Raw genomic sequence first — 20,453 nt, 5'->3', positions numbered from 1 at the left:
AATGCCCAGGGCTCACTTACCACGAGGCCTTCACCTATGCTTTTCCGTCTGTCTGGAATGCTATTCCCTGTCCTTTTGGTCAGTGCATCCTCAGCAATTCTTCCCCACTGCCTATGGTGTGGGTCCAGCAACTTGGTCATCAGTTCTCTCAAAACGGACCCACCAGGGGGGCCCTCACCCGGTGTGGCATTTGCATTACTGTCCGCCTCCCCCACTAGCCTGGAGCTGCCGAGGATGGAGACCGCACCTGCTTCCATCTGCTCTGTCCCAGCACCCAGCACAGCGCCTGCACCCAGTAGGAGCTCAATAAGGAGCAGGGCAGACGGGGCCCTGGAGGAAGTCAAGGCGCCGAGGAGTGTGCCAGGGAGCATGGCCTAGACAGGTGCCACCCAGGTGCGGCCAAGAGCCCAGCTCTTTTCTGCCGGGCCCAGCATGGGTGGGGGGCTTTCCTTGGGCTGGGCTGCTGGGAAGTTGTGGGTGGGAGGTGGCAGACACCAAAAGCCAGGCACGCTTGGGTTCCTGGAGCGGAAGGGGAGCTGACGCTGCGGCTGGCATGCGGCTGCCCACAGAGAGGGCAGAGGTTGGTCTGCGGAGGAAGAGCTGGGAAGCCCGGGGTGGTTGCCCCCTCCCCTGCCTGGGCCCTTTGCCAGCCCCCACCCAGTGGATAAGCCGCAGGAGGCAGGAGAGGTGTCTGGGACTGGCTTTGAGCTGGAGCAGCGCCCCCACCCCTGCCCTGAAGAAAGCTGATCAGGGAGCTCCAGACTCTGGGGCAGGGTCTCAGGGGTCCCTCTTGTGAGGACTTGTCACTGCCACACTGTGTCCTGATGAGACCACAGCTGTAGGTGCCCCCAAACCGCCGTCTCCCGCCTGGTCCTCCCCTGAGCCCACATCCACAGCCCCAGCTCCAGGAACATCTGCTGGGAGCCCCGTGAGCACCTCGAGGCTAAACTCACCCCCAGCCCCACATCCTTCTGCCTCCTGTTTACCCCCATGGCAGTCCCAGAGCCCCAGCCCACCCCTTCTCGCCCGTCAGCCTCTCTGCTCCCCATTGATCACAACGTCCCATAGTTTCTCCCACACCCCGTCTCTGGCACGTGCCTCCTTCTCTTTCGATCGCCAGCCAGGCCCTGGCTCCCTGGACATCGTCTAAAATCTCCCTATCGTCATCTCTTCTGCTCGCAAACCTTCAATGACTCCCTCCTGTCCTACTGCCCGTGGCATCAATTCCAAACTCCTCATCACAGCATGCCAGGCCCTGCCTGCTGGTCTCTGCATTCACTCCGGGCTCAGCTGGCCCCCATCCCACCCAGGCATCTGACCTCCCTGAGGCCTGCATCTCCCCCTTCCCACTCCTCCCACCTTCCCACCCTGACGCCTGGCTCAAGTGCCGCCTCCTTCCCGATGCTCCCACCCATGGGGCTTGTGGTTTCCCTGGTGCCACGGGGGGCTCACAGGGAGTCATTTCTGGACTCTGCACCCAGAGTCGGAACCGGCCCTCTCTGATCACCCCATCCCCCCACAGCACCAACTGCTGTGTGATTGGGGTCCCCATGACCACCCGCTGTGACAGGTGCAGAACGGGGGCTCCAATCACGCTTTTGTGCCACTGTGCTGATTCCCCCACAAGACACGTTTCCCTGGAGTGGCGACACCCTGTGAGCCTGCAAACAGTGAATGCTCCGCCTCAACGGCCCATGTGAAGGGACAAAGTGGCCTCGGGCCAGGAGTGAGCTGGCACAGGCTCAGGAAGATAACAGGGTCCTGGCACGACCCTGCCATTGAAATTGACTCAAAGCCGGCTTTTCTTTTTCTTTTTTGAGTATTTCAGGGTGACAGGCACAGCCCTCAGTCAACGCTGCATGTAACACACACTGATGGAAAGCTCCCTAGGACAGGGGCCCAGAGGGCAGGAGAATGGCCAGGAGAAGGTTGGGGGTGGGGGTGGTTTCCAGCACTCACTGTCTACACAACAAACCCAAGGCTTGCACACAGCAGAGCAGGGTCTCCGGCCTCCACGTCCTTGCCCCCTCGCTGTCCACCTGTCTAAGGGGACCTTTTCCCTCTTTCTCGAGGGATGAGAACGAACTCAAGAGCTAAGCAAAATGAGCTCAAAGCCAGCCCTCCTGCCCATAAGCTGCATAACCTCCAGCTGAGCCTCAGCTTCCCCCTCTGTACAATGGGCCCGCCTCCCGGGCGGTGACAGTGGTTTCCCAGGAGACAATGCAGACTCAGGCGCTCTGTCAGCGCTGTCATAAGCTGTCACTGGGCAGGTGCGTAGACAACCTTCTCTCCATTTCCTCTCTCTCATTTTCCCTTTTCCTTGTTGGTTTTCTTTCTTTACAGCTCTTCTCTCTTTGTCCTTGTCCCCCCTGCCACCCCGCCCTCCATGCCAGGCCTGGGACCCGGAGCGCCCACAGAGACCCTTTCCCACGCGGAGGGAAGGGTCACAGTCCACGGTCAGAGTGGGGAGGCCCTCGGCTGGGCCAGCCCGGCTCCCTGCTTCCCGGGCGGCCCCGAGGGCCAGGCTCAGGGAGGGGCGAAGGTCTCGGGGGAGGGGGTTGGGCAGATGGGGCCCTGGAGCCCGTGGGGGAGGGCAGACCTGACGGACCAGGAGCCTCCAGGGTTCTGAGGTGGGTGCCAGAGCAGGGAGTGGTGGCTTGGGGGGACACTGTGTCCGGGGGGCAGCTGCAGCCCTGTGATTCTTCCAGGGATGGGGACAAGGAGGCACGGCCCTGGTGCACACGGCCTGCGGCAGGTCTGAGTCAAAACACCTAAGGCCGACCCCGGCTGGTCATGCGGAGGGCTGCCCAGTCATCGCCTTATGCCGGCCTGGGTCACCCAGGCGGGCTGGGCGCGGCCCAGTCAGCCATGACTCAGGTCCCAGCGCCCTGGCCACACGGCACCGGGCAGGGGTGCCAGGTACCGGGACGCCCCCTCCCCACTCCTGGTCCCACCTCTCCCCTCGGCCACCCTGAAGCCCCTGCCCCGACCTGTGTCAGGTGCAATCTGGCCAGGAACCTGGGATTCTCTGCCCCTGTGGCGCCCAGCCCTTCAGCTGGGGGTGGGGGTGGTGGGGGGTGGGGTGGAAGTGGGGGGAGCCTCAGGGCCACTCGGCCTGGACGGGAAGTCAAGTCGGGGGCGGGGTGAAGAGCCGCCTCCAGAGAAGATTCAGCAGGAGAGGGAAGCAGAGGGGGCCTGGCCCCGAAGTCGATGGTGTTCCACTGAAGACCCAGAAGACTCCCTGTGAGACTCCAGAGGGTCCTGCACGGGTGCAGACCACGGTAGGCTTCCCCAACGGGCAGGGCCGGGGGCAGATGCCAGCTCCCCAATTTATCTCCAGCACGGGTAAACGTCACCCCCTCCCTCATGTGTCGCGGAGCCCCTGGTGGCCCACACGGCTCCCCAGGCCTCAGTCTCCCCATCTGTGTAATGGGCATTGTAAGAGGTACCCTGCACATCTCTCTGAGGATGTTGAGGTGAAGGGAACAGACCAGATGTGAGGGTGTCGTGGGGACATATGAGGGGTTAAAGATCATGGAAGGGTTAAAGGGCAGAGGAGAGAGCACTGGATGAGGAGGCCGGAATCCTGGCTTTGTGTGATCAGAGGGGTGACCCCTGGGGGGGGGTCTTGATTCCTGGTTTCCCAAGGGACCCTCAAGTTCTCTTTTCCCCAGAGCACTGGAGGGTCCTGAGCCCACGGTGGCCTCCCTTCCCCTCAGATGGAGGTGTGGCAGGCAGAGGGCCCCTGTCCCTCTAGAAGGGGCTGCAGTGGGTCATGGGGTGGCCCCTGCCTGCCTCTGATTTGAGGAGAGGGGAGGGGGTTTTTACCAAAGTGGAGGCCCTCACGGAGGTTCTAGGGTGTGTGGTCAGTCAAGGTCATGGCCCCTATACTTTTGACCTTGGGCCAGAGCAGGACTCGAGTGCTCTGTGCTCCTGGCATCTGTAAGATGGGCCTGTGTGGACGCCGCGGCTCCGGGGGCCATGGCGGGGAGAAAGGAAACAGAAGCAGAGTCTGCACAGAGCTTGGGTCGGGGGAGGGCACCTGGGCACAAATAACCCGAGAAGGGGCTCGACCCCCATCTTGCCATCAGCAGTTCCTGAGGACTGGGGAGAGGCTTCTGAGAGGGCGAGGGCCTGTCCTGGGTGGGGACTAGGTGGGCCTGGGCCTGAGGCGGGTGGGAAGGGGCAGCAGTCTCCTTCCTCTTCCCCCCCTTCCCCTCCCTCTTCCCCTCCCCCTTCCCCTCCCCCTTCCCCTCCCGTCCGCCTCCTCCCCCTCCTCCCCCCAGGGCTCCAGCTGGATCCCGCGCCCCCACCGCAAGCCGTGTGCGTGTCGCCCTTGGCGCCCCCTTGAGGCCAATCCTCAGGGCTCCCTGAGGAGGTGCTGGGCAGGGCAGGGGCTCCCCCGGAACGCCTCCGTGCGCCTCCTTCTCCTGCCTCGGCGGAGGGCCTCTGCGGACCCTCCATTCTGAGCCTCAGACATCCCCACCCACTTCCTCAATCCCCAAATCCCGCCCTGCCCAGCCCTGGGGGACGCCCTGGCGGAGCGGCGGGTCTGGGGCTGGTGCGGCCTTGGCCGCTGGGCAGTGGGGGGCGCTGCAGTCCGCGTCTTGGAGCCAAGCTGAGTGCTTGCGCGTTTGAGAACACAAGGCAGTGAGTCCTGGACCTGGTCCTCACTCTTGCCAGGCCCAGCTTTCCTGTCCCTCCCCACCCCACAGTCCACGCCTTGAAGAGCCTTTTCTAGATCCTTCAAGACTGATGGCCTTCTCTAGGCCCGTTTTACAGATGGGGAAACTGAGACTCCAAGAAGCATCTTTCTGGATTTCGCACAGCAGATCAGGACCAAAACTCAGGGTTCCGGACTCCGGGTCTGGGAGTCTGAGCGAGGCATGCAGCCCACATGCTGTTGGGGATGTGCCTCTAATTTGCTGTGTGGCTTTGGAAAAGTGGCTTCCCCTCTCTGGGCCCCACCTGTGAAGTTTTAACAGCTAAGATAATAATATCAGTAACCCAGGCACATCTTCAGTGTCTGCCTGGGCTTCCCAGAGGGCGTTGCTAACTTTGCAGGTTGATGACCTTGTGTCCCATTTTGTAGGTGTTGGAACTGAGGCCTGAGGGGTGAGGTCACCTGTCTGAGGTCCACAGCTCGTAAGTGACAGAGCTAGGACAGGACCTGAGGTGTGGCTGATGGCAGAGCCCACCTAGCCCCTCCTTGTCCCCACCTCCCACTCCCACCACAGTCTCATCTTTCCAACTTTTCCCTTTTTCAAGTGGGAACACTGAGGCCAGCAGAGCCCATGGTGGTCTCTAAGTGCCCCCCAGGCTGCGATCTCTGGGAGAGGTATGTGGGCTCTTGGACTCTGAGGATGGGGAACTGCAGGCTACCATCCTCCTCTATGAGGGTCCCCTGTCGCCAGCCCCCTGGCCAGAGTGGACACCGGGGAGACCACACAGCCGAGGGGCTCACAGGGGTGCCAGCCCTCCAGCCAGCCCGCTGTGATCGCCGGGCAGGCGCGGTCCAACCCAGAAGGGGAGGAAGCGGAAATGGGGTCCAGGGTGGGGCAGGAGGCCCGGCTGGGCAGGAGATCAGAGCAGGATTGTGTCATGGAGTCCTGCGGCTGATAAGCAGCTGAGCAGCCGGCCCAGACAGAAGGAGGGGCTCCCGGGGGGCGAGTTATCCTCGGGACCCCCAGACCCCACTGCTGCCCGTGAGCCCCACGGGCTGCCCAAGCACACCTGGCCTCCTAGCTCGTGTTTTAGGGAGGCTGTGGGGGCGTGAGGGGTGGGGCATGGGTGGAGAACTGGCTCCATCACACACTGCTTGACCTTGGGCAGATCATTCAACTCTCTGAGCCTCAGGTTCCATGTCTGTGAAACCAGGATGAAAATGCCTCCCTTGGAGATGAGAGTTAGGACCGGAGATATTAGAGGGCTCTAGCGAGCACTTTGTAACGATATGTTTTGGAGGACATGGGTGAGAGAGAGGCTCATGAAGGCCTCTGGGGCCTGCAGCATGCTGGCCATATGTCCCAGAAAGGGCGGGAAGGAGTGGCCCAAGGGTGCAGGGTTGGTGGGCGATGGGCAGCAGACCCAGGTCACCTGAAGGATGCAGGGGGAGGCCTGGCCCTCTCCGCCTCGCTCCCCATAGGCTGTTTCTCCCCCTGGTCCCGTCCCCCCGTGACATCAGGGAGCCCATCCTTTCTTCTCTCCCCAGGGAAGAAGCCGGTCCACCCTCCACTGGGCCCCGTCCCTTCCATCCTTCCCACACACTGGGATGGGGCCACTCTGCTCTTTCCATCTTATCACGAGGCCTGAGGCTCACATCACCTCCTTCCATCCTCAGAACGTTTCCTCAGGCCCTGCAGACAGTGAGGGAAAGTTTGGGGAGAGGGCCCGGCTGCGTCCCTGACATCATCTCTGGGGTCGAGTCAGGGTGGCCCCAGTGAGCCGGACTCGGAGGAGGGGAGGCCGGGCCCCACTTTGGTGCCAGCCGGTTTCAGGCTGAGTGGGTCCGTGGGGCTGCTTCCTGTTCTGTTTATTGCTTCTGAGTTCAGGAAACCATTGAGTGAAACATCCTCCCCCTGCCCCCGCCCCGCGATTATTTAATAGGAGCCGAGCTGTGGTCTCTCTCTTTTGGAAAATCCAGTGGGAGAAGGAAGCTGTCAGCTCAGCTCTGACATCAGCTTTGTCCCTTTGCCAAGAGTCAGGGTGGCCAGGGCGGCGGGGGGGGGAGCCTGGGTGGGGTGCAGAGGAAACCAGCTGCTGGTGGCCCCCGTGACGTGAGGCTGCCACACGGTTCCCAGGGGCGGGGGCTGCGGGGTGAGGAGCAGGGATTGTTGGAGACACACTCAGGGGCACGCGCACACACATGCACAGGGTCATGCCTCCCCACCCGTGCCCAGAGACCACTTGCCCCACACAGACTTACACAGACACGGGGTCAGACACACACTCATACAGGACCCACACGCACATTCACACAATCACACACAGGGCTCACAAAGTCAGTCAGGGATGTGTACACTCCAGCTCTCTCAAAACCACACACAGGCAAACAGACCAGCATAGACACACGTGCACACACACAGGGCTGAACACAGCCATGCAGACACACAAGGCCCTCAGCACACACACACACATGCAAATGCACGCTCAGGCCCAGACAGACAGACAGACCCACAGGGAGCCCGGTGGGCACTCCCAGACACAGGCTGGGCCTCTGCACCACCGGCTAACCTGGAGAGGGCACTGGGGCCACTTCCTCCTCCTGCCACCTGCGGTGAGGTTGAAGGGCTCCCCGGGCAGAGTGAGGAAAGGCCTGTGACTATCCAGGGCCCCACCCGGGCAGGGCAGGGCAGGGCAGGGCGGGGCGGGGAGCCCGGGGTCTGAGGCTACGGAAGGGAGTGGACTGTGAGGGCCTGGGCTCTGGGAGGGCCTTTGTCCCAGGACCGGTGATGCCAGGCCTCTGCCCCCCACCATGAACACCCGCCCTGCCCCTCCCTCGGCCCCTCCTGCCCATTCCTGAGCTGGAAGGGACAGTGGCTAAGGTGGAAGTCAGCACCCCATGCTGCCAGCTGCTGAGTGACCCTGGGCAAGTCACTCCCCAGCCCCTCAGGGCTTGGCTTCCACCATCGATACTGGCGGCTTACAAACGTTCTTGACCACTACTCTCAGTTAGAAACACACAGCACCTCACAACTGGGATGATGCACACGCTGACACACACAGGCAGCATTGGGGGGGGCGAAAAGGTTTCGTGGAGCGGCGCTTGCCCTCGCTCTGGGCAATGCTGGGTGATTTCGCTATTCCATTTCCTTTTTGAAAGTGCCAGTGGCAGCCCTCTAAATTGAATCCGTGACCCACCAGGAGGCAGAGCCCCACAGGGAGAAAATCTCACTCGGCATCTGCCCACGATGGTCCCAGGCTAGTGTGAGGGTCAGGGAGAGCCCGGAGAGGTCAGCGTGCTGGCGGAGCTAAAACGCTACCTCCGCCAAGTGCTGATGACCGATTGGCGAGGAGAGCGCCCCACGGTACAGATGGGGAGGCCGAGGGCAGAGCCTGGCATGGGGCCCTGCCCGTGATTAGGGCTCTGTGGGCTGCTGCTTGCAATTCCCTTGCAGTTTCTATCAGAATTGAGGAAAAGATGCAGTCACTCTGATTCACCTCCAGGGGGGGGATTCCTGACGCAGAACAAGTTGGGAAATGTCAGGGCGATGCTGGCGGCAGTTGGCCGGGGGCTGGGGGCCAGGGTGGATTCTGGCCCCTGCTTGGCTCTGAGGGGGTGTAGCTGGTCCCTGCCAGAGATGTGATGGTGTGACGGTAAGAAAGGGCAGACTGCAGGCCCATAGCCTGGGCCTCAAGAGCCTCAAAGACAGCTGGGCCCTGAGGCGGGAACCTCCGCTTAGTCCCCTGAGGCCGAGCCTCTGAGAGGCTGCCTGTTCCCCCAGGACCCACGCCACACTCTGGGCACTGAAAGGACCCGGAGGCCCTCCCTGGCCTAAGTCTCAGACCATGGATGGTGTACTGACCCCTGGACCCACACCCAGCCCAAGCCCCTAACTCAGGCTGGGGTTCACGCCCCTCCCGTGACCACAAAAACTCTGGTTAGAATGGCTCCCACGTGCTAGGCACTTTGTGTTTCCCACTTAACGTCCTCATGACAACCTCCTGAGGCTGGTGACAGCATCCCCCTTCAGAGAAGACACCTAGGCTCAGAGAGAGGAAGCCAGTTGCCCCAGGTCACATAGCTGAGAAATGGTGTGGGCAGGATTCGAACCCAGGGTCACCTCTAAGCCACACCCTTACCCATGGGCACCACTACGAGCCCAGACGGCCCAAAGTTGACTTGCAACACCGAGCCACGGGCCACAGGAAAGGTTGCAGGAGAGCACGTGGATGGCTTTGTGGTGCCACGAGGGGGGGGGACAGGTGTAGCTACACCCTCATTTCTCAAGTGCTGAATAATGGCTTGCTTTGGCCTTTTTGGACAGGACGCCCAACAGCCAGGACTGTGCCAGGAATTTCCAAGCTTCTCCTGTGTCCTCTGGCTGCCCCTCCCCAGCCCTGGTCCTGGACCATGCCAGGCCCCCAACGTCCTCCCCATCTGAGGCTCCCATGCTCATTTCCCAGGTGGGAACATCAAGGCAAGGGGCCGGGTGTGAGCTGGTGGCTGAGAGCCGTTGCTGGTTGGTTTTCAGAGAACTGAGATCTTAGCTGGGCACAGGGGAGGGCGATGGTAAACAAAGGAGGGAGGCCGGCCGGGCAGTGGGGGTTGCCCGGAGCGCTCAGTTTCTGGGTCACTGGTCTTGGGGAATCCCCAGTGCCCGGAGAGCTGCTTACCTGGTGAGTAACAGCTGCCGGCTGCCCACACAGGATGCCTGACTGTGAGGGGACCTCCCTGCCACCCCCCTTGCCAATGGCCGCTGCCACGCTGCCCTCTTCCCCGAGTGCCCTGGGGCCCGGGAAAGAGACAGACAGAGAGGCAGGGGGCTGGCCCTCGCCCCCGCACCCCCCCCCGGGGCTCCGCAGGGGGCGGCTGGTGATTCAAGACCCTTTGAGCTGAGCTGTGTCTCCTTCCTTCTCAGAAGGGGCCTGGGGGTGAATCAGCTCCTGGGGGCGGTGAGGCTGGGTCAGCCGCTGTCCTCAGCTCAGGCCTGGGGTGGGGGTAGCCGGGGGCCAGGATGGGACAGGGGGAGCGTGGGCACCCTGCCATGCCAGCTCCCCACACAACCTGTTGGATGTTTCTGGGGTACCCTGATGCTGGATGCTATAAGGGTGTCCTGCCTCCATTATCCGTGAGGAGAGGGTGGACGGGGCCCTCTTCTGCCCACCTCTCCCCTCCTCCGCCCTGGAGTGAGCCCAGGTTGCTTCGTCTGTAAAACGGGCACAAGAACTGCTCCTGCACGGGGAGGCAGAAGGATGAACACGGACGTGTAGAGGGCTTGCTGGGTACCCAGAACTGTGCTGAGCCCTGAGCCCTCACAGCAAACCCACAGTGCAGGTGCCATTATTCCCATTTTACAGATGAGGAAACCGAGGCCAGGAGGGGATCACTTCCTCAAAGTCACCCAGCTCATAACTGGCAGAGCCAAATCGCCAACCAGGCTCTGACCAAGTCCGAAGTCCATGCTGCCAGCCACCAGCCTCCGCGCCTCCTCTCCACGAGAGCTTCGGCACAGGCAGCTCTCGGGAATCCTAAAGTGCTTTTAGAAAGTACTTAACATCCACTCTGGTGTAACCCTGAGCCAGGTGCTGTCAAGAGTACAAATGAGTATCAGACCAGATCCAAGCCCTCGAAGAGTGAGGAATAAGACTCGTCCGCATTTGAAAGGAGAGTGGGCAGGAGGAGGCAGACTCAGCCGGCCAGGGCTGGGGGAGTCCGGGGAGGCATCCTGGAGGAGGGGGCCCATGGGCATCTTGCCATCCTTCGTTCCCCTGTGGCGTGAGCTGCTGTTGGCATCACTGTGGCCTGCAAACCAGAGGCCTGGGTTCCAGACCCTGCTCTATTGTTAACCTTCTGTGCAGCCCTGGGCAAGTGCCTTCACCTCTCTGAGCCTCAGTTTCCCCATCTGAGAAATAAAACATCTGTGACGTTCTAGGCAAGGCTTGTGGATGGTGGGTGAGAATCAGCAGAAAAGGAGGGGCTGGGTGTGTAGGAGAGAAAGCGCTGGGGGGCCTGGGAAGGCCCCAGACTGGAACGTGGGTTCGCTTCCTGGATGGCAGAGCCACCTGGAGACAGCACCCCCAGGCTGTGGCCTGGCAGCCCCCTGCTCAGGCTGAAGGCGTCCCATGTGGGCCTCGACTGTCCCCTTCATGCTGAGGCCGGTCAGATCCCCAGCAGGCCAGTGTGCAGGAGCAGGACAGGCTGGGGATGAAGTCACCACTGAAAGGGGCCGGGCTGGGGCTGCCACTCCAGGGTGGGGCCTGGGGTCACAACCCCTGGAGCAGGCAGCCAAGAAGGGAGGATGCCTTCCGTGAGGAAGCTGGGGAAAACACACATACACACAGCAGCGTAGAGAGGGAGGGAAGAAAACAAACTCCAGGAGACCAAAGCCGGCCTGGAGCACGGCCTGGGCAGCCGATTCCCGGGGACCAAGGCCACGTTGCAGGCAGCTCACGGCCCAGCAGCTCCGAGACCCTGCCCGGCCTTCCCCCAGAGGCTCAACGCAGGTGGTGCCTGGACATGGACAGGAGAGGGAGGCTGGGCCTGGGGTGCCAAGGGGCCCAGAGCACTTGGGGAGCACGGACCAAGTCAGGTACCCTGAGAGGGGAAACTGAGTCACAGGAGGGGCCAGCCAGGGCAGAGTTAAGTGTCTTCTAGACTCTGCCCCCACTTCCTGTTTCCTGTGGGGTGGGGCTGAGACTCCATGGCAACTGGGGGTGGTTTATGGGGCTCATGTGGGGTCTAGGGAGCCAGAGGGCAGTGCAAGGCCCTGGAAGCCAACTCGGAAGGATGTAGGGGAGAGACCGGGGCAGGAGGGCAGTGGGACAGGGTGCTGGCCTCCAGGAGAATCAGGGCACCTGGTGGCAGACTCGGGGAGGGGGGGACAATGGGATGGATAGATGGGTCACAGTGGGGCCCTGGTCAAATGGATTTGGGGTCCACGTCAGAAGAGCCAGGCTGAGTCAGGTGACAGGGTTCCGGGAGACGTGGGGGTGGGAGTGGAGGCTGATCCGGAGTTCAGTGCTCCGAGTGGTCAGGCCCTTGTGTGAGAAGCTGGGGGTGGGAGGATTGTGAGAAGAGGGAGGTGAGCTGGGATGTCGTGGGGTGTGGGGTTTCCCAAACCAGCCTGGGGTCGGTGGGCCTCCTGGGGGTGTACGTGGACCCCAGAGCAGGTGTCTGAGATGGGCAAGTGCCAGGTGGGGCCTTCCGTGGCCTCTCAAGGAAGAGACAAGGTGTGGGGGGGCAGGAGGAGGAAGGAGAGCCCAGCTGGGCTGTACCAGCCTCCTTCCTGCTGGGAAGTGCCAGCTGGGATGGGCCGTTTTATCGCCCCACATCCCAGGCCCTGCTGGGAGAGCATGAGGGAAGCCAGCCTGGATAGGGCAGGGTGTGTGTGTTGAGGGGCGGGGGGAGAACAGAGCAGGCACGAGGGCTCCTCCTGGTGAGATGATGGAGGAATGTGTGGCTGAACAGGTCTGAAATGTGGCAAGATGCAGGAGCTGGGGGTGTGGAGGATGGGTGAGGGGCTGGGCAGGGCATTAGGGGTCAGGGAAAGGCTTCAGGGGCTCCCTGGCCTTGAAAAACCAACTCTCTGACCTTGTTTCCTGGTCAAGGTCAGGCAGAAGGGCTGCGGTGGGGTCCCCAGGGGATAGCGTGCCCAGCCCCTCTCCCTGCCCCCAGCATACGTGTCTGACCAGCACGCCCCCATCGCATTTCGGTAAATGCTTTTTACTGGGGAGGAGTCCCTGTGCTCATTTTGCCCTAGTCCCCACCATTCCTTCCTGCCCCCACCCACTCCTTTACAAATCCACCTGGTCACAAGAGACACCAGAATTTGCGACCTGCCTTAGAGACTCTAGAAGCGTCTTTTCCCCATCATTTTCTGATCCTGAGACCCAAGGGGCTTCCAAGGCAGGTCTGGGAGGGGCAAGCTATTTCTGTTCTCCCCAGCCATCCCTCAGCATCCTGGGGAGGGAACCTGGATCCGATTAGCCTCCCTAGGTCTCTGCTTCAGGTGTCCCTCCAGAATGGAGATGCTGGACTACCCACCCCTGAAGCGGTAGATGGGGTTGCAAAAAGTTTAGGTAAGCCCCAGACACACACCACCTACCCAGAAGCTCCTCCCCAGGCTGTCCCCAAAGAACCGAGTCACAGCAACCCTCACATCCTCCAACTTCCCAGCCCCCTCCCCAGCCTCACAGGTACCTGTGAGCAGCAAGGCAGGTTTGCTGATGGCAGTCATGGGGGCTGGTCCTGTGGGACCCTGGGCAACCTGTTCCCTTTGGAGCTCCACTTAGCCCAGTGGCAATGGCCAGTTTGGAGGAGGTGAGGTGGCTTCCAGGCCCACGTTCAGTTCCGCTTTATTGCTGTCTAAAGTCCACACCGAGCCCCAGCCCCTCTTCCTGGAGCCTCCTTCTCAGCCAAGCCCCAGCCTGCCTCCTCCCCACAGCCCCCCCACCCCCCCCCCCCCCCCCCCCCCCCGCGCCCCGGCCCGCCCCCCCCCCCCAGCCCCCCAACCCCCCCCCCCCCCCATCAGAGGGCCACAGGTGCCAGCCTCCATCTGCTTGCCTAGCCTCAAGCCCCCTCCCCAAACCCAGGTGAGTCAGGGCTGTCTGGGGCACCCACTGCCCGGGGACCCCGATGACTCGGCCTGGGGACCCTCCTCCCTCTCCCCATCTTCAAACAACTCCCAGGGCAAGCCACTCAGGAAAACCACAGGGTGTTTTGTAGAAGAGTTCATTATAATTTTATCAATCAAATTCTTAGAAGAGGGAAAAAGTCTGCTCTCCCCACCCTCCCCCCTCAGGCCCCCCCCCACTCTCACTTTCTTCCATTCATAATTTCCTATGATGCACCTCAAACAACTTCCTGGACGGGGATCCCTGCTAAATATAGCTGTTTCTCTCTCTGTCTTACAACACAGGCTCCAGTATATAAATCAGGCAAATTCCCCATCTGAGCATGAACCTCTGAAAACTGCCGGCATCTAAGGTCTCCTCCAAGGCCCTCTGGAGTCCAGCCCATAATGAAGGTCTTGGCGGCAGGTAAATCCACCCGCCCCGCGCCGGCTTCCGCGCCCTGCGGCGGGTGCAGCGGCAACGTGGGCACTTGGCGATCGCGAGCGGGACACCCACCCGCCGCAGACACACCGACACTTGGGGCGCCCGCGCAGCCGGCCGGGCCGCTGGAGGCGCTGGGTGGCGGCCGGGAGCGAGCGCAGGCACATGGTCCCGGCACCGCGCGCCCGGCCCGCCCGGGGGCCAGCAGGTTGGCGGGCGAGGGAGGGGGCCGCCGCAGCCTTCCTCCCGCTCCTCCTGCTCCTCGCTCCTGCCACTCTCCTGTGCTGCCCTGCCAGCTCTGCTTTCTCCCGGATTCACCCTCCCTCTTTCTTTCTTTCTTTCTGTCTTTCCGCTTTCTCTTTTCCAACCGCGTCCCGGGCTGCTCCCTGGGAGGGGCGCCGGCCGCCGAGCAGCTTGCAAACTCCGGCCCGGGACGGGAGCAGGTGCCGCTCCATCTGCTGGCGCCTGGAAAGCTGTGATCTGTGCTAGGTGAGACGGGGGTGTGGGGGCCCCCCAGCCATCCCCGGGACTCAGCATTGCCTGGGGATGCTAGGAGGAACAGGGGACCCAGGAGAAGGGAACTTGAGGCTGCCACTGTCCCGGCAGAGGAGATCCGGGCGGGACGCTCTTTGCCGCACCTCCCCCCAACCTCACCGGCTCTCAGCCTCACTGGTCCTCTGACCCCAGCCCCTGCTGCTGGGCCACCTGGAAAGGCCCTGCTGAGGGGACCTGAGAGTGGAGGGGGAAGCAGGCGCCCCAGGGGGAGGGGCGATCCAGGGCAAGCCGGGACAGCTCCCAGCTCTTCTGTCACCTTTCACTTTCCTTCCTCCCCCGCCCACCTGGCTGCCTTTGACCTTTTCCCTTTTCTCTTTCCTGGTCGCACCATTCCCTCCGCCGAGCTCTGGGGGGGCCTGTGAGACCACAGGATTCTCCTCATCCTAACCTAGGGCCTGGGACAAGGAGTAGAAGACAAGAGAGGGAGGCATGGAGGCGAGGGGGAACAGGAAGTTTTGAATGATGATTTGGGGACGAGGATGGAGGGGGACAAAATTGCAGAATTTAGGGTAGAGTTGAGGGTCCTAGTAGGGGAGTGGCCACATTTGGAGAAGGAGAGCCATAGAAGAGATGGGACAGGGTGGCAGAATTAGTGGACAGATGGCCTAGGGAGCCAGGATCAAGTGACAGGTTTGGGAGGGAGAAGAGGGTTAGCAGAGGGGCTTCATCCCCCTGTCCCCCTGTGGTGTCCATGGGAACCCGATTCGGAAGGTTGGAGTTGCAGCGGATCAGTGGGCCTGGAGCAATGCTTAGGACTCTGGACTGTCCTTGGAGGTGGGCAGCTGAGGGTCTCTCTTTTCCCTGAGACCCCTTGGCCCTGGGGAGTGATGCCTTCCAACCAGACAATAAGGAGGTCTTGGGGGTTTTCCTCCTTGAGGGGAAGGGCTGGAGCGTTAGTGTCACCCTGGACCCAGCTTGCAAGTAGTGGGAACAGCTCGTGTCTGGCCCCTCTGCTCCTTCTCAGGAGACAACAGGGAGATATAAGAAGGTGGAGAGAAGCAGAGATCTGGAGAGAGGGAGACACAGAAACAGATGCAGTGACATGGGAAAAACTAGAACTGGCCAGGGGAAGATAGAGCTGGAGGTGGAGCTGAGGCCCCCATGTCCCTGTGGAGATGAGGCGCATCCTCTCCCATGAGTCCCCTTGTCTGCCCCCCCAACTCCCTACTCATGGCGCCTTCCTGCCCGTTCCCAGGAGTTGTGCCCCTGCTGCTAGTTCTGCACTGGAAACACGGGGCAGGGAGCCCCCTTCCCATCACCCCTGACAATGCCACCTGTGCCACACGCCACCCATGTCACAGCAACCTCATGGACCAGATCAGGAACCAACTGGTGCAGCTCAACAGCAGTGCCAATGCTCTCTTCATTCTCTATGTAAGTCCCCCAGGAGACCGAGGGAGGAGGAGGGTGGGGGGCGGGTTGCTGTGCTGACGTGGGCCAGTGGGGCTGGTCAGGAAAGGGACCTTTTGGAGCTGGGAGGAGAGAATGGGGAGGGGGCTTGGTTCAACCACACCAGACTCCCACAGCTTCCATCCCACCCCCAGCCCAGGCTCAGAGACCGGAAGCCACTTTCCTAGGACGCCCAGTTAGGCAGGGGCAGAGCTGTGGGGAGAAGGGTGGGGCTGGCACTTCTAGTCTTGGGATTCTGCCACCACGTGGAGCAAGAGGCCAATGAGAGACAAAGGAGAAAGAGACAGTGAGGTGGCCGGGGAGGTGCTGTTGGGAGAGACGGCGGGCTGTGGGTGTCTGGGGTGCAGAGCCGCCCAGGAAGAGGGTGATTGTGGTGAGTAAAAGGGCAGGTGTGTGTGGTGCACCCGCTAGAGGTGAGAAGCGACATTTTCCTCTCTGCTCCCATGTGGTCCTGATGATGGTGATGGTGATGATGATGATGATGGTTCCTTGCATGGTCTAGCCCTTGATTCTTTACCAAATGTGTTCACATCCATGATTACTTCCGACTCTCATGACAATCCCAAGATGCTGACAGGGCAAGTAGCTGGGTCCCCAAGCCATAGGTGGGAAACTGAGGCCCAAGAGTTTGCCCAGAGGCTTGGTGGCAGGGCTGGAACACCCATCTCAGGCTCCCATGTCACCTCCCCTCTGCCCCTCTGCCCCTCAGTACACGGCCCAGGGGGAGCCGTTCCCCAGCAACCTGGACAAGCTGTGCCGCCCCGATGTGACGGACTTCCCACCCTTCCACGCCAATGGCAAGGAGAAGGCCCGGCTGGTGGAGCTGTACCGCATCATTGCCTACCTTGGTGCCTCCCTGGGTAACATCACACGGGACCAGAAGGTCCTCAACCCCAATGCTCTCAGCCTCCACAGCAAGCTGAATGCCACCTCGGACACCATGCGGGGCCTCCTCAGCAACGTGCTCTGCCACTTGTGCAGCAAGTACCACGTGGCCAACGTGGACGTGGCCTACGGCCCTGACACCTCAAACAAGGACGTCTTCCAGAAGAAGAAGCTGGGCTGTCAGCTCCTGGGGAAGTATAAGCAGGTCATCGCCGTGGTGGCCCAGGCCTTCCAGACAGGAGATCTTGAAGCGTACAGTGACCCGAGATCCTAGACCCAGGCAACTCTCAAACTGTGGCCGGGGCCCAGAGCTTCACCAAACCCAACTGGGGACTGCTGGCAGACCCCGAGGGGCTCCTGGCCAGTCCACTCCCCTGTGGGGTGGTCTGTGATGACTCTGAACAGAGTCAGAATTCCCATGGGCAGAGCCTATATACAGCGCCACCTAGAAGAAGGCGCCCCTTCCTCTGGGAGACTGCAGCCAGGCACTGGGGTGCCGGGCTGTCGAGGGGAGTGTGGGCCAGACATCTGCCCCTACATGTCCCCTTAGCCAGGGGCTTTGTGAGCAAACCGCACAAGTTGTCTACAGCGACCCTGACCACAGGGCGAGATGGCAGGGGTCGGGAGAAATTGTCCCTGGCAGAATGACCACCATCAGTGCCTTCTGCCCCTTGGGTAGACTTTGGAAGTTTTGGTTGGGATCAGGTAGGCCCGAGGGGCTGGGGTCCCAAAGGATTCCTTAGCCCCTACAGGTATGGAGAGTGGAAGTTTGAGAAGGGAGCTCTCGTTTGAGACGCTGCCTTCTCTTGAGCGTGTTTGGAGAGCTCAGGCCTAGGGACTGTCAGGTGGAAGGTTCCAGAAGGAGGTCATTGGTATTCAGACTCTTCGGGAGGCAAAGAGGCCACCTTCAGGCCTGAGAAGGAAGGCAGTGGAAGGAAGAGAGGTCCCGAAAGGCTTGGCGGGCTCATCTTCCTCTTCCTGCAGTCTTTCCTGCCGCCTGGGATGGCCAGGGTCTGGCGGCCAGACCTGAAGGGGGGCTTGTGGTGGTGAGCAGGTTGCAAAGTCAGGTGAGGAGGTTCTGAGGACACCCAGAGTCTTCCTTCTGGGCAAAGTCTGTAAGGGAGGGGACGGACGGGGTAGTTCAGAGTGGCAGCTCACATCCAAGGCCCATGGAGGCCCTGTGAGGTCACACAAAGGTACTTGAGGGGGACCAGAGGCCCTAGTCTCTGGTCCCTAGAGCAAGAGGACAGCAGAACTTGAGGTCAGGGTCTCAGGGAAGCCTGAGATCCGAGAGTGCTGTGTGTCTGACCCAGCATGAATGTCTATTTATTATGATGCCCTATTTATATTAACTTATTGGTGCTGTAAATGGCAGAGTTAACTCCCTTTTCCTGCTCCCTACCGGAGAGAAATAATATGACAGCTCCGTCCGCTGGGGCTGGGGCCAGGCCTCGGCAGGGCCCGGTCTGGTCTGGAAGTTGATGTTACAAGTGGGACAAGCCTTGCGGGTGAAGCTCAGAGAAGGGTCAGGCTCTGAGAGAGCTGGTCAGCTGGATGGGGGCAGGGGACTCGGCTGCATCCTGTGCCCCCAATGGGGCTGTGCTTTGTGGATACCAGGATCCTGGCTGCAGGGTGGGCCGGGTGGGTTTGTGTGGTGGCCAGGGGCTTTTTTCCCAGGGCTGCCATGTGGCTTGGCTCCAGGGGGCTCCTTCCACACTGCGTTCTCTGGCGCCTTCTGGAATTGTGCTGCGAGGGGCAACGTTCATCGTCGAAAGGGCGCCCCTGGAGCAGTGGACCACGCAGTCCTAGTGTCTCCTTGCCTGCCTCTGTCTCCTTGTCTCCATGCTGCGTCTAGACCAGCAGCGGAGGGCCCTGAAGCAATCCTGCCCCGGCACCCAGCATGCTCGCACATGGGGAGGAAGCTCCTTCTCGGGTGGCCCAAGAACACCCACAGAGGGCGAGAGGGCCTGGCTGGACCTCAGGAAGCTGGGGCAGCGCAGGGAGGAGCCCCCTGCTCTGGAGAGGAGGACCAGGAGGCCCTGGGACACAGACCAGGAAGCTGCGGTCCCTTCTGCCCCCCCGCCCCCCACGCCCCCACCCATGTCTGGGCTCCCAGGCAGGGAACCCGATCTTTCCTTTGTGCCGGGGCCAGGCTAGCGGAGAAACGCCCTCCAGTCTGGGAGCCGGGGAGGAGGGCGCGGAGCCGGGGCAGCTGCTCAGAGCAGCGTTCTGGCTTCTTCTCAAATCCTCAGCAGGCGGCGGTCCCAGCAGTTCAGCCATCGCGATCATGGTACTTTGCTCTCCCTTGGCACCTCTCTCTGTCTTCTCTAAGCACTTTACCTACGCCCACTGAGGGCAGGCGGGCAGGCAGCAGGCAGGCCCGGCCTGGGGTGGGGTGGGGGCCCGAGCTGGGAGTTGTCCCTCCCATTGGCAAGACTATTTTGTGGCGGGTGGCAGAGGAGACCACGATACTCGTATGTTTTCCGACGCCGTCTCAGTGTGGGTCACCCTCGCTCTTGTCCGGGGTCTCTTCCTGCTGCCCGCCCATCACTCTGCTCTTTTGGTGAACATGGCTCAGAAGGCTCGGGGCCGGCTGAGTCTCCCATCATCTCGTCACCCAGTGGACACAGACTCCCCATGCCGGGCCCACATGGGCAGCCTCTGAGGCTGGGAGACCAAGAGAATCTGCTCCCTGGGGCCCAACACAGCCCCCGGCTCCACTGTGCTCCCACCACCCACACCCTCCCCTCCCTAGCCCTGGCCATGCCCCTCAGCACCCATCCTCAATGCTCTTTCTAGAACCAGTCCAGCAGATCGGCACCCACTTTGCACAGCATCCCTGAAGGATGGAGCCTCTGTGGAAAAAGCTTTCCAGGGCTGGCAGCTGTCCTTTCTCTCGCGTCTCAGCTGCTGGTGTGGACCCACACCTGCATCCGGGGTCACGGGGAGACTCTGTCAGCAGAGAAGGGAGAAGGACGGTCATTTTGCAGTTTATCAAGAGAGGAGTTTGGGGGACCTTATTTATTTTGAAAATTTTTAAATGGGAAAGCCCTGCTAGTTTATTTATCTCTCCTCCTTGTTGTCTTCCTCCTTGCCTTCTCCTTGTCCCCTCCCGGGGACCCTCCCCGACAGAAGCAGGCCAGCTCTGCCCCGCTGGCTCTCCAGAACAGACATAGCACATGGGGGTGGAGGCCAGAGTCAAGTGAGAAGTCAGTTTCCCTTCACATGGTACAGATGTCCCTAGTTTCTGATCACCCCGGCCTCCCATCCCGACCCTGTACCTGGGCATCTCTCCCGTCTACACCGTGAGCTCGCTGCCTCCTTCCCTGTTTCCCTCCTTCCTTTCTACTGGAAAAGACTTGGCCTTGGGGGACGAATTCCTCTTTGATGAATGTACCCTGTGGGAATGTTTCATACTGACAGATTATTTTTATTTATTCAATGCCATATTTAAAATATTTATTTTTTATATTGAAGGAATATCTTTTTTTTTTAAGAAAAAAGAGAAATTAATAAAGAATCTGCTCTTGGCAAGCTCTCTAGAGTGTATTGATGTGGGGAGACGGGGCTGGAGCGGCCGGGACCATCTCTGTCCTGGGCACCCAGCCGAGCAGAGCTCTGCTTGGCAAAGGGCAGGAGGAGGGAAGAGGGGGCGCTTCCACAGGGCAAGGGTGGGGTGGGCAGAACTTTGGCACAGGCAGAGCAAAGTGGGTGGGGTTCCAGATCATCGGGTGCCGCCAGGAAAGGGATGGGCTGCCCCAAAGTGGGGAGGGTATTAGTTGATGTCTTAGCTCCCTCACACCCAGCCCCTCACTTCCCTCCCACCGTAGTCCCATAAGTCCCTGAGAGTCAGCATCCCCATTTCGCAGAGGGGGAAGAGGCTCCGA

General features: G+C 61.1%; 1 protein-coding gene across 4 annotated transcripts; it reads left to right on the top strand.

The window, feature by feature from the left end:
• Positions 1–3,094: 3,094 nt before the first annotated feature.
• Positions 3,095–20,097, top strand: LIF (LIF interleukin 6 family cytokine). 4 transcript variants are annotated; one of them, XM_046638741.1, is made up of 4 exons: positions 3,095–3,281; positions 13,581–13,701; positions 15,467–15,645; positions 16,391–20,097. In XM_046638741.1, the coding sequence occupies exons 2-4, from the start codon at positions 13,683–13,685 to the stop codon at positions 16,838–16,840; spliced, it is 648 nt and encodes a 215-aa protein (XP_046494697.1). In that variant the 5' UTR covers positions 3,095–3,281; positions 13,581–13,682; the 3' UTR covers positions 16,841–20,097. The 4 variants fall into 4 exon arrangements, with proteins under 4 accessions (XP_046494697.1, XP_046494701.1, XP_046494700.1 ...); XM_046638745.1 differs by lacking the exon at positions 3,095–3,281 and adding an exon at positions 10,829–11,166; XM_046638744.1 differs by lacking the exon at positions 3,095–3,281 and adding an exon at positions 10,829–11,252.
• The last annotated feature ends 356 nt before the right edge of the window (positions 20,098–20,453 follow it).

Source organism: Equus quagga, chromosome 15 (genome assembly GCF_021613505.1).
Source record: "Equus quagga isolate Etosha38 chromosome 15, UCLA_HA_Equagga_1.0, whole genome shotgun sequence".
NCBI classification, from domain to species: domain Eukaryota; kingdom Metazoa; phylum Chordata; class Mammalia; order Perissodactyla; family Equidae; genus Equus; species Equus quagga.
This window is presented reverse-complemented; position numbering and strand designations above follow the sequence as displayed.

Excerpts from the sequence above, each read along its gene's own strand:
- LIF (XM_046638741.1), top strand. Across the intron at positions 15,646-16,390 it reads ATGCTCTCTTCATTCTCTAT|TACACGGCCCAGGGGGAGCC; the intron begins GTAAGTCCCCCA and ends TCTGCCCCTCAG.